At 42.0% G+C, this 13549-nt stretch overlaps 1 protein-coding gene across 1 annotated transcript in view; it reads right to left on the reverse strand.

Moving 5' to 3' along the window:
• NCEH1 (neutral cholesterol ester hydrolase 1) overlaps positions 1-11000 on the reverse strand; it is a 62379-nt gene extending 51379 nt beyond the window's left edge. The window contains exon 1 of the mRNA XM_001363402.4: positions 10428-11000. Coding sequence (XP_001363439.2) covers positions 10428-10589 — 162 coding nt within the window. The 5' untranslated portion in view covers positions 10590-11000. The remainder of the gene's footprint in view (positions 1-10427) is intronic.
• Positions 11001-13549: the final 2549 nt, after the last annotated feature.

Consider the following 13549-nt stretch of genomic DNA (forward strand, 5'->3'; position numbering starts at 1 on the left):
ATTTTAGAGGTCATCCCAGAGCATCTTCCTCTTTTGAACTATGAAGAAACAGAGACGCAAGGAAATTAAGTAACTTGCACAGTCACACCATTAGAAAATATCTTAAGGCTGAATTTAAATCTAGCTTGTCCAGATTCTTTCCTTCAATCAAAAATCAAGCAATTGACAAGAACATGAGAGCCTACAAAGTGCCAGGAATTATATCAGTTTAAGTTATATGCCCACTGAGATGAAGGTGACACTGAGATGAAGCAGCAGAGAAAGAATTTGAACCCAGATCCTCTACATATGGGGGAGCCACAAAAGAGGATCTGATAAAATAAAACATAGAAATTGCTTTGCAAACCTCAAGGTCCCATATATGTACATGTCAGCTCTTATTAACAGCAGATTTCATTATACTTATTATACTCTCCCTTGATTTTTCTATGTTCTACTGGATCATGTATCATCATTTGTCATGGCACCCATAAGATGGCATTGCCTCTGGCAATATTAAGACAGAGTTTACAGTTGACTTGTCCATGTTGGGTTCAAGTCTACAGGCAATCCAAAGGGGTTGTGTTGCAATATTTGGTTCTTAGGTAATCAGATTTTAGCCATGAAAAAGGCTATTCCAACACCTAGAAAACTGATTTCAGAGAGGCAGAAGGCTATGGTTCAAATTCCAGTACTGATACTTATAGAGCTTAGACAAATCACTTCCCTAGGCTTCAGTTGCCTCAGTTTCCTCATCTATAAAATGGGGACAGTTGGATGCAGTGACCTCTCAGGTCCATTTTCGCTTGAGGTCTATGATCTCATGTTCCCTTTCTTTTGTACAGAAGGGGAAACCTAGGCTCCCTGAGAAAAACTTTGCCAACTTAAAACAATACAGTATATAAAAACTGTAAGGCTGTAAGGCATGCTTCATTACACCAACATTCTGCTCCACACAGCAACACAGAAAAGCCCAAGGCTTGGACAGTCCTTCTCCACAACATGGTGGGAAGAGTGATCTGGCCAAAATGGTGAAGGGCCTAGAGATGAGAGACAACCAAGAGGAGTGAAGGAACCATGTAAATTTCATCCCCCAAAAGGATCTGATAGCAATATACAAATATTTGACAGATTATCAAATTGAATTACCCTGGGAGCTTCTAGAACCCAGAGGTTCTAGCTTCAAAGATATCTTTTTTTTTAATGATACAAAGGCAACTTTATTAAAATGATGCATTTTTTTCTTTTGAGATGTTTTATTTTAAATTTTAATGCACAAGAGTATAAAAGACATAAGTAACTATCAGAGCTTTATAATAAATAAACATTTTTTTTTAAAGAAGGTTCTCCCGTGATCTCAGGAAGTAGCCAAAGTTGGATGAACATGTCAAAGAATGAGTAGAGGAAATTCCCGTGTTAGGTGGGAGGCAAATAATGATCTCTAAATTCCCTTTCAACTCCAAGGCTCTAAGTATCTATAGGGATATACACAGGATTACCTGAAGGGAAACTAAAATGCCAAGAAGGGGAAGAAAGAAAAGGCAGCTAGGTGGTAGAGTGGATAGAGCTAGAGGCCTGTGGCCAGAAAAGCTTTTCTTCCAGAGTTCAAATCTGGCCTTGGATCTTTACTATCTGTGTGACCCTGGTCAAGTCACTTTACCCTGCTGGTCTCAGTTTCCTCATCTGTTAAATGATCTGGAGAAAGAAATGGCAAACCACCCCAGAACCTTTGCCAAGAAAATCCTAAATGGGGTCCCAATGAGTTAGACATGGGTTCCAATGACATTAATGGGTAGAAAGATGGAGAAGAGATATTCCAGATACTTCTTGAAACCCTAATAAGTAAAAGTAGTAACTCTAGTATAGTTTGATTGTTTTCAGGAGTGAACTAGAATAAGCCACAAGTGGCAGAGAGGCCCTGAAGAGAGTGGAGAAAGAGAAGCATTGTCTAACTACTCACTTATATGTAAAGGACCTGGGCAGCTAGATGGTGTAATAGATAGAGCACTCTGACTGGAGCTGGGAAGCTCTGAGTTCAAATCTGTGTGTGTGACCCCTGGCAAGTCACTTCACTCCTGTTTGCCTCAATTCCTCATCTGTAAAGTGGGGGTATACTGGAGAAAGAATGGCAAACCACCCCAGTATCTTTGCCACCAATACTTATTCCATGGAGTTGTGTAGAGTCGGACAAGACTGAACAAGAGCAACAAATGTAATGGACCAAATCAAAGGCTGAGACTCTTTTCCTAGAATCCTTGTTGTCACTGTTCATAAAATCTATTACAGCCACACAGCACATTAGACCAGCCTTGAAGGTTCATGTTTAAAGTCAGGACAGAAGGAAGCTAGTTTTCTCAGTGTATAGAGAGCCAGGCCTAGAAGCAGGAGTTCCTGGGTTCAAATCTGACATCAAACATTTTCTAGCTGTATGACTCTGGACAAGTCACTTAAACCCCATTGCCTAGCCCTTACTGGCCTTTTAAATTGGAACCAATACACAGTATAAAGGTAAGAGTTTAAAAAAAAAGAAGTCAGGCTAAAAAATGATCCAAAATCACATTTTCCTCTTAGGGTATATGTATTTTTTTAAAAACATTAAAAACCAATCCACTGCACCAATCCTTTTCTAATAATAAAATCTTCCTCCTCCCGCTTGAAATAAATACATTCAGGAAAAAAAGATCCATGGGTCAGCATGTCTGAAAACAAGTATGTTTCATTGTGAACCTCTAGTCCTCCTCCTCTCTTGCTAAGAGGGGCTCCCCTCTCTCATAGCACCTTAAGGTGTAAGAGAGATTCTTTTTTTAATTGAAAATTTTTATTTAATTAATTTAGAATATTTTTCCATTGTTATAAGATTCATGTTCTTTCCCTCCCCTAAACCCTTCCCATAGCCAGTGAGCAGTTCCATAGGCTTTTACGTGTCATTGATCAAGATCTATTTCCATATTATTAATATTTGCACCAGGGTGATCTTTTAGAGTCTACATCCCCAATCATATCCCCATCGACCCATATGATCAAGCAGTTGTTTTTCTTCTGGGTTTCTACTCCCACAGTTCTTTCTCTGGAAAGAGAGATTATGATATGGTTTTCTCAAAGCTACACATTAAATATTGAAGTCAGGACTCACATTCAGCCAGTGCTTCATACACATGTCCAGCCCCTTTTTAGGGGTTGTCTTCCTCAGTTAGAGAGTAAGCTCCTTGAGGGCAGGCACTGTCTGTCTTCTAGATTGTATCTGCATTCCCAGCACTTTGCACAGAGTTGGCACTTAGTAACATTTGTTAAATGCTTCTCCCCTGGATGTGACCAGGCAGGCTTCCAGATTCCCATTTCCCCACCATTTGTCCCTGTTCTTTCTTTCTCAAATGATATTGTTTACTTAGCTGGTAAATGTTTTATCCCCTCCAGTGGAAGCTCCTTAAAGTCTGGAACTGTTTTCCCTTTGTCTTAGTACCTCTGGTACCAGCAATACTCAGTGCTTAAGCAATTTCTGGGGTGAAATTGAACCAATTTTTGTTCAAAACTCTTAAGGCATTAATGATATTAGGTTGGGAAAGCCTGAAGTCAGAAAGAGATGAGTTCAAATCCAGACTCAGAAACCTATTAATAGTGTGTCTTGGGGCAAGTCATTTACCTTTTATTTACCTCACTTCCTCATTTGTAAAATAGGGACATACTCAAGAAGGAAATGGCAAACCACTCCAGTGTGCTAACCCTAACCCTAAACCTAACCCCCTTGGACAATATCACTGGGGTCACATTGAGTCAAACTTGACTGAACCACTAAACAACATAAGGATATTTATCATATTTTTATTTATCTTGTTAAATATTACTCAATCATTTTGAGTTCAGGGGCCCATTGTTGTGGGTTGCATGTGGTCTGTGACTAAGGTGCAAAGGAAGTACCAATTAACACTGATAGAGGAATTTCTAGTACCAATGGGATAGAAAGTGCTATGTACCTACTCCTCTCCCCATCTTATCTTTTTTTTTTTTAATTAAACCCTTACCTTCCACCTTAGAATCAATACTGTATATTGGTTCCAAGGCAAAAGAATGGTAAGGGCTAGGCAGTGGGGGTTAAATGACTTGTCCACGGTCACACAGCTAGGAAGTGTTTGAGATCATATTTGAACCCAGGACCTCCTGTCTCTGGGCCTGACTCAAGCCACTGAGCTACCCAGCTGCCCCACCCCTATCTCATCTTTTTAAAAAATCAAGTTGTCTATAATAGAAATTAGCACCACTCTATAAAACATTCTTTTTCTGTTCTTATCAAAGGAAATTTTCATGTATGTTGCTGTTGGTCAAGGTCATAATTTTTTTTTAAGAGAAAAGATAGAGAGGAGGGCTGTCAGAGTGGGTGCCTTCTAAGGTCCCTTCTAGTTCTAAATCTGTAATCCAACAGAACTTGTTGTTCATCCTTCAGTTTTGAAGAAGACCAAAGACCTATCAGGGTGATGTTTTGGCTTGCTTGTGAGCTGGATTTAAGGGAGGCAGAGTTTCACAAAGGCATCAGCCTCACTCTCTCTTCCAGAGAACTGGAATTCCAATGGCAAGACAAAAGTCAAGAGGACTGTTGCTGAATCGGATTGTAGTGGATGGCCTTGGCACCATCAGTGTCCAACAGAGTTCTAGGCATTCCACAGCGCCTGCTTCAGTTACCTTTTTATCTAACATATTTATGTTTACAAACTGCTTTATAAATATGACCTCGTTTTATCCTCTCAACAATCTTGGTAAGTAGGTACTATTATTAACTACATTTTATAGATGAGGAAATGGAAGCAGATAGAGATTAAGTGACCCACCCAGGATCACAGAGTTAATGCCAGAGGCAGGATATGAACTCAGATCTTCTCATCTCTAAATCCAATGCTCTAATATGCATTGAGTCACCTAACCATGATACTATCATAGCTGTGACATGAGGTTCTATAAAGTAATCTGACTGTTCTTTACTTTCATTTTGTTTAATCATCTAACCTCAACTCCATCCTGCTCCAGAGGAAGTGGAGGTGAGACAAGTCTTTCAACCCTGGGCAAGAGTTTGTGAAGTCTGGGTTGCCTCTCTTCGGACACTAAATTATCTTCTGCTGCCCATTCCAGAGTTCATTCCCCATCCTACTACTCCCATAGCCTATCCCTGCCCCTCATCCTTCCCTTATTTCTTTCACCATTTTAAGATTTCAGGACATTAGCATGGGTAGGGCTACTTGTCTAGCCTGGAATCTTAGAAAAAATGAAGTAATCACTTAACCCCCATTGCCAAGCCTGTACCACTCTTCTGCCTTGGAACCAAGACCCAGTATTGATTCTAAGAGAAAAGGTAAGGGTTTTTTTTTTAATATATTTTATTTGATCATTTCCAAGCATTATTCGTTAAAGACATAGATCATTTTCTTTTCCTCCCCCCCACCCCCCATAGCCGACGCGTAAATCCACTGGGCATTACATGTTTTCTTGATTTGAACCCATTGCTTTGTTGATAGTATTTGCATTAGAGTGTTCATTTAGAGTCTATCCTCTGTCATGTCCCCTCAACCTCTGTATTCAGGCAGTTGCTTTTTCTCGGTGTTTCCACTCCCATAGTTTATCCTTTGCTTATGAATGGTGTTTTTTTCTCCTGGATCCCTGCAAGTTGTTCAGGGACATTACACCGCCACTAATGGAGAAGTCCATTACGTTCGATTATACCACAGTGTATTAGTCTCTGTGTACAATGTTCTCCTGGTTCTGCTCCTCTCGCTCTGCATCACTTCCTGGAGGTTGTTCCAGTCTCCATGGAACTCCTCCACTTTATTGGTAAGGGTTTTTAAAAATGAAGTAATCTGATAAACTAATGTGGTTTGATAGAAAAGGGCTTCTAAGAGGCTTCTTCCCAAAGTTTCACATTTTGGGTCTTTGTCCTTGATCAGTATGTATTAGTTTATCATATCAGTTTGTTGACATTTTGATGGGAAGAATTTTCAGAGTTGCAAAGGAATAACCTGAGAAAAGATTCCATGGATACTTTTGTGATATCAAGGGCATTTTGGTAGCTGGCAGCTGCAGGTACTCTGATCTCCCCCCAACTCTGGGGAGGGGGCAGATTAAACCTCAAGATTTGTGAGACACCTAGAACTCTTCTCAAGAAAAGCACCATCATCTATTGCATCAGCCCTCTCAGGAAGAGACAGAAGAAAGGAGGGAAGGGAAAGAAAGAAAGAAAGAAAGAAAGAAAGAAAGAAAGAAAGAAAGAAAGAAAGAAAGAAAGAAAGAAAGAAAGAAAGAAAGAAAGAAAGAAAGAAAGAAAGAAAGAAAGAAAGAAAGAAAGAAAGAAAGAAAGAAAGAAAGAAAGAAAGAAAGAAAGAAAGAAAGAAGGAAAGAAGGAAAGAAGGAAAGAAGGAAAGAAGGAAAGAAGGAAAGAAGGAAAGAAGGAAAGAAGGAAAGAAGGAAAGAAGGAAAGAAAGAAAGAAAGAAAGAAAGAAAGAAAGAAAGAAGGAAAGAAAGAAAGAAAGAAAGAAGGAAAGAAGGAAAGAAGGAAAGGAAAGAAGGAAAGAAAGAAAGGAAAGAAGGAAAGGAAGAAAGAAAGAAAGAAAGAAAGAAAGAAAGAAAGAAAGAAAGAAAGAAAGAAAGAAAGAAAGAAAGAAAGAAAGAAAGAAAGAAAGAAAGAAAGAAAAAGAAAGGGAAGGCCTAAGAGGTGAGACATTCACTAAAAGGAAGAGCATCACCAAGCACATTTAATGACAAGGGGCTGTCCTTCTACCTTCCCAAGACGTAGGGCAAGTAGTTGCTTCATTTACCCTTTATTTAAAAATAATAATTAGAGCCTATCCAGCATTCTTAAATGAGTCATAAACCTTCCACTCGACACCACACTGACAGTCCCATAGATTATTTCACATTTATATAAAACACTGTAAACTTTTTGTATTCTTCTGTTTCCAAACTTCAACAAAATGCCATTTATCTATAGCCCACCTGAAGTCAGGCACGCACTTTAAGGAACAGCTGTTAGATCATTTGTGATTCACAGGTGGAATCATTTCTTGAAAACTGAAATGCTGCATGTAAAATCTGGATCAGATTGCTTACCATCTCAGGGAGGGAAGAGGATAGGAAGGAGGGAGGGAATTTGGAACTCAAAAAAAAATTTTATTGTTAAAAATTGTTTTTACATGTATCTGGAGGAAAAGAAAATATTATTAAAAAGAAAAAGAAAATTACTGTGCTGGATAGAGTTCTGCTTCCCAGGGTTTAAATAGCTTTTCTGATTGATTTCAGAAATCAGATGGTTAGTAAGAGAAAAAGAGGATCATTCTTCCTAGAAGGCAGCCTGGAGCAGGGTGACAAGTGGAAGACACATATTTTCCCTGGTGGGAGAGGAAGGGAAGAGGAATCTAAATCCTCTGGAGACATAGTGTCAAGAACTTAGACTAGTTAACTTGAGTTATCTTAAACCTCATCATCAACAAATATTTGCTTTCGTCTAACAGGTACAGGTCACTAGGCTTGACCATGGCATACAAGGACCAAAGTTTTGCCCTTGAGGGATTTATAATCTAAAAAGGAAAAGGGGGGTTACTTGAACAGAACTTGTTTTTTCTCCATATCTGAACTCTCCTATTGGAGAATATTTTGGAGGGAAAGCTAAGAATTGCTAACAATCGTTAATAGCAATATTTCATGGGCTGCTTATAGCTCCTTCCCCTTTGCTTTTTTTAAATTCAGTATTGTTTCATTTATTATTTAATTATTAGTTAATTTGTCAATTAACTACTAATTGATATTTATTTTATTCACTGTTGCTGTAACTATTTAGTGGGGAAAAGCAGACTTTGGATTCAGAGGACAGAGGATCCTGTCTCTGCCATTTATTGCCTGATTGACCTCATGGGCTGTACAGGGAATTCAGAGCAAACTAGTATCTTTGGTTTGAGAACTTGCCAAATCCTTTATTTTCAGGGCTGCTCATCGTCCTTCAGTGTCCACTCACCACCCCGCTCTCATCTGTGGCTCCAAGAAGCTGTAGCATGTGCAGTGGCCACCCCTCTACAAACTGTCTGGGCAGATAGGTGTGCTAGCCTCAAACCCAGCAGTGACTTGGAAGGGAGATATCATCCACTGCAGGCATCCAAAGGTTTCCCCTAATGGAAGGGGACAATGAGAACAATTTGTTCCAATGGCCAGGAAGGTGGTTGAAGCTGTGGAGCTTCTTTTGGCTTGGTTGGACATCAAAGGTCATTCACTGCTTCCCAAGCCATCAGCAGTCATCCTGACTTTTGGTTTGCCACTAGACTTAGGTGACTAGAATAGAATGAGGTTGATGACTTGGTACAACTCTGCCTCATTTAAATCCAATTTATGTATGAGCCAAAAGCATCAGCAATGATGTCATTCCGGTCCTCTTCAAGTAGAAAAGGCAGCAACTGACAAACTGATTGACGTTAGGCCCCCCCTTACATTAGTTTCTCAGGGTTTCACCAGAAACCCTGTTTAGACCAGAAGTTCAAAGGTCTTCCCTCCTTAAATGACTTTGTATTTACTTATCTGCTTACACACAAGGTATCCCTCCCAGTAGTTTTCCCAGTAACTTCTGGAGGGCAGACATTTATTTTTGTCTGTTTCCTCAGGGTCTAGCACAGTGCCTGGCATAGGCAGAGAGGAACTTAAAAAACATGCAGAACTGAACAGGAACCTGAGTAGTCACTGAATGCCAGAAACATTTTACTGAATGATCCTCTCATCATTCCTGACTCACTTAACTTAAAGAGGAGGGACCAAGAAAGATCTGAAAATGCCTGTTTGCCAAGTTGAAACTTCGAGCCTGATAATTACTTGGCCTGTCATCAGTGCCAAATCTCCAGATTTCCATTATCCCTCCCCAAAGAGCCTTTGGCTATAACCCAGCTGACAAGTGGCCAGCAACCCTTACTTGAAGACCTCCACAGTGAGGGCCATTTCCCGACCTCCTGATTCCCATTTTGGCCAGGCCTCCATGCTAGAAAGTTTCTTCAAATCACCAAGATTCATTTTGCCTCATGGTCACATTTACCCATTCTGCCCTCTGGGACCAAACAGGAAAACCACTTCTATAATAGGACAGCCTTTCAAATAAACTGAAAGTTATCATGCTCTCTCCTCTTTATTCTTTAAACATCACCAATTCCTTAGTAGCTTCAGACCTGAGAAGGACTCAAGTATTACAAATAGGGCGATATGCTACCATGCTAATGCCACAGAGATCAGTAAGTATGGAAAGGATGGCAAGATTCTGGAGTGGAGAAGAGAACCAAAAATAGAATGCAGGCCAATCAAGTGAAGGGAGAAATACAGAATGAAGGACACTCAGTGGGAAGTAGGCATTTCATCCATGCACTGGTTTCTCTGATTTGAGTGGGAAGGGCCCTTAATAAGCAACTGAAAGTTGGAATTTCAAAGAAAGATGAGGGATGTTTACTATTTTTTTCTTCCCTCTTATTTTAATTCCTGCAAAACCCGAGGACATTGTCTAGCAGGTGGGAGCAAAAAGGATGGAGGATTATTTGATGCTGCTGGAGCTGTTGGGGATTGGAGTCTTCCAAAGGCCTGATTAGTGCCTCAGGTGTAATGCTCCTGCTAATCTCTGTGGCATACTGGGCAAGCACCTTCTCTTGTCTCAGGGAAGAGGAGGGATAGCTATATCCTCCTGCCCATGGGCACAGGAAACACACCCAGAATGCATTAGTGAGATAAGCCCTTCCAGGGTAACTCCAAGCTATGGAACAAGGGAGGCAGATTTTACCCTCTGATCAGCCAAGCACGGAAATATCAGTGGACAAACCAAACCCAGAGAGAGCATGCATGCAGATACTGGCTACATGCTCTCCCCACCCCCGGCCCTACCCCCAACTCCCTGAAGCCAATGTCTTTGCTAAGAACCAAACCAAACACAGAAAATGAGGGATGTGTGGTTGATGCTCCAGATAGGCCTTCCTCCCATCTTGACAGCGACTACCTGTGTGACCTTGGGTACCTCAAGTCACCAACAGCCCTCGCAAAGCCATCATTTGCTGAGAAGTTGCATTTAGAACCAGTTCCGTTTTAGGGTAGACAGAGGGCCCGAGGGCCCCAGCAGATAGTGACTAGCAATTTCGGGCGCCCCCCCTAGACTGCTGGGAGGGGGACTCAGAGACAAACACCCCTATCCTTGGCTGAACCTCTATTCAAGAAATCCATCTTCTGGCAAGAGAAACTGCTCGGGAAACAGAAAACTAGCTAGCAGCTCAAAAACAAACAACACCCGACTGGAGGAGGCGGCGCATTGGGTTACGAGGAGAGAGCAAACGCGGCCGGGGCCCCAGCCACCTCTGCTAGCCAAAGCTCCCCGCTGGAGTGCGCCCTGGGGACGCTTCTCTAAGCTGGAGCTGAAAGGGAGCTATGCAGGCCAAGCGGTAGGGAGAGGGGCTCGGGCTTACCAGCTGCTGCGCGCTCCTGAAGGTGGCATCCAGGAGCATCAGCTTCCAGGGATCAGAGATGTCGGCGGGCAAGGGGATGTACATGTAGTAGGCGAGCAGGCTGACCAGGATGGTGGACACCACCCAGAAGCGCCGCAGCCTACTCGGGGTCGGCTGTCCCATAGCCACGGCGGCGGAGGAGGGAGGCGGTGGGTGAGTGGGCAAAGGAGAGGAGGGGAGAAACCCGAGCGCGCAGCCGAGAGCCCGGCGGCAGCAGCAGCAAGTTTCTGCAAGGTTACAGCGTTCTTCCCTGGGTTTCTTAAAACCTCCGGGAGCCAATCAGCGGCAGCGCCTGAAGGAAGTCCGCGCGCTGATGCGCCGCCTTCGGGGTGTCCTTGCAAACTGTCAGTGCGCGCCGCGGCTGGCAGAGGCGGCGGAGGGGGAGGGGGGGGGGGGGGGGCTCGCTCTGCTGGACGCAGCGGACTCTGGAGGACAGCGCAGGGTACTACACTCCTCACCCCCGGTGCGGGCTAGGCCTGGCTACCACCTCTGTGCTGGGCAGCAGTGATGTGCCTCCTTCCTCCGGGGCAGGTGGCTCTGGCTTTACTTTGGCCCCCAAGGCAGGGAAAAGAAAGATCCCGGGCCTCGCCAATCCGACGGGCCCCTCATGGAAGGAACGCAAAACGCAAAGCTCATTACGGTTAGCCAACGGCCGCCCAAGAGAATTAGAACCCAGGCTCCTCTGTTGCCACGGCTAGTGTGTGCTTTGGTGCTGGGAAAGAATGGGGATCAGGGATTGCCAGTCCTTGGTCTGGTAAATCAGAGGAACAACGCACTTCAGTGTCAGGCTCCAAAACTGGCTATAGGGTTAATTCAATAAGCGAGGGATAGCTCTTAAATGAGCCATAACAGCAACCCCCATAGCGAGTTGTTCCTGGCTCTCGAATACGGTCTGTGTGGCTCAATCCTAAATTAGGATAATGAAGGTACTGGATTCTCGGGCCCATTTGATGGGCTTTTGAGACTGAAATGACATTAGTATTATAGATTTAGAGCTGAAAGGGATGTCAGTGGCCATTTAGTTCAGTCCCCTCCGTTTACTGATGACCAAAGAGAGGCGTGGGTGCTAGTTATGGGGCTTGCCCAAGGTGTGCAGCTATGAAGCATCAGAGACAGAAAGCAAGTTCTCTGTCTCCATAGCCAGTGATCTTTCCACTGCCTTTTTGATCTAGACATTTAAGTTTAATTTGTGGGGTAGCTAGGCAGCACCGTGTATGGAAGGGGAGGACCTGGGCTCAAATAAGACTGGGAAAAATTTTTTACAGGAAATATATCTGATTAAGGTCTCACTTCTCAAATACATAGAGAACTGAAATCAAATTTATAGGATACAAGTCATTCCCCAATTGACAGATGGTCAAAAGATATTAACAAGGAGTTTTTGGATCAAGAAATCAAAGGCAATAATGTTATGAAAAATGTTCTAAATCATTTTTTGATTAGAGAAATGCAAATTAAAACAACTCTGGGGACCTCACCCCTATCAGACTGACCAATATGACATGAAGAAAAGTGATAAATGTTGGAGGGGGTGTAGCAAAATTGGGACACTAATACATTGTTAGTGGAGTTGTGAACTACTCCAGCCATTTTGGAGGGCTGTTGGGGTCTATGTCCAGAGGGTTATAAAACTGCATTCCCTTTGAGTCCATAATACCACTAGTTTATCTGTATCCCAAAAAGATTTTTTAAAGGGATGGGGAGGAGAAGGACCTACTTGTTTAAAAATATTTATAGTGGCTCTTTTTGTGGTGGCAAAGAACTGGAAATTGAGAGCATGCCCATCAGGTAGGGAATGGCTGAACAAATTGTGGTATATCATGGTGATGGAATACTATTGTACTCTAGGAAATAATAAGCAGGATGATTTCAGAAAAAAGCTGATGCTTGATGATAAACTGATGCAGAGTGAAATAAGCAGAACCTGGAGACCTTTGTAAAAAAATAAAAGCAACATTGTGGGATGCTCAGCAGTGACAGACCTAGCTACTCTCAGCAATACAATGATACAGGACAATTCTGAAGGACTTTTGACAAAGAATGGTCTCCACCTCCAAAGAAAGACCGTTGGAATGCAGATCAAAACATAATGATTTTTCACTTTATGTTTTTTGGGGGGTTGACTTTATATGAGTATTCTCTTACAAAAAATGAAAAATACGGAAGTAAGTTTTGCTCAGTATAACCCAGATCAAATTGCATACCATCTCTTGAAAGAGGGAGGGAAAGGAAGAAGACAATTTGGATCTTATAATTTTGGGAAATGTATGTTGAAAATTGTCATTACATGTAAAAGGAAAAACAAATTATTAAAAAAAATTTTAATTTAAAAAAGAATTGCTGCTAAGACAGAAGACAAGGATTTTTGTTGTTTGTTTGTTTTTGTTTTTTTTAGATTTGGTTCCCTCTTTGAAGGCAGGGACTTTTTCATTTCTGTCTTTCTAATCCTAGCACCTGGCACTTCAATCCATCTTCCACAAAGCTATCAAAATGACTTCCCCATATTGCAATCCTGTCCATGTCACTTCCCTCACTAAAAGCCTTTGTATGGTTCACTATTGCTTCTAGGATGAAATATTAACTTTTTATCGGGTAGGTAAAGCCCTTCAATCTGGTCATAACTGGTCATTCCTTTCCAGCCTGATTATACATTATACCCCTTTATGAACTCTGGCCCACCCAAACTATTCATTAACTGTTTGCCTTAGTTTCCTTAAATGGGGAAACTAATTACATCCAAAGCCCAGGAGGATCAAGTGAGATATTTCTAAAACACTCAGCAGAGTCTGGCACAGAGAAAGTGCTTAATGTTTGTTTCTTTTTTTTTTAATCCTTCCCTTCTGTTTTAGAATCTATATCAAGTATTGGGATCCCAAAGCAGAAGAGCAGTAAGAACTAGTTAATTGAGGTAAAGTGAGTTGCCCAGGGACCCACAACTAGAAATTATCGGAGGTTAGACTTGAACCCAGAACCTCCTGTATCCAGGCAAGGCTCTCTATTCACCCGAGTCACTTAGCTCCACCCACCCTTCTATTTTACTATTCTTCATGCATGGTTCTCCCATCTCCTGCCTTTGCATTTAC

Source organism: Monodelphis domestica, chromosome 8, assembly GCF_027887165.1.
Source record: "Monodelphis domestica isolate mMonDom1 chromosome 8, mMonDom1.pri, whole genome shotgun sequence".
Classification (NCBI taxonomy): domain Eukaryota; kingdom Metazoa; phylum Chordata; class Mammalia; order Didelphimorphia; family Didelphidae; genus Monodelphis; species Monodelphis domestica.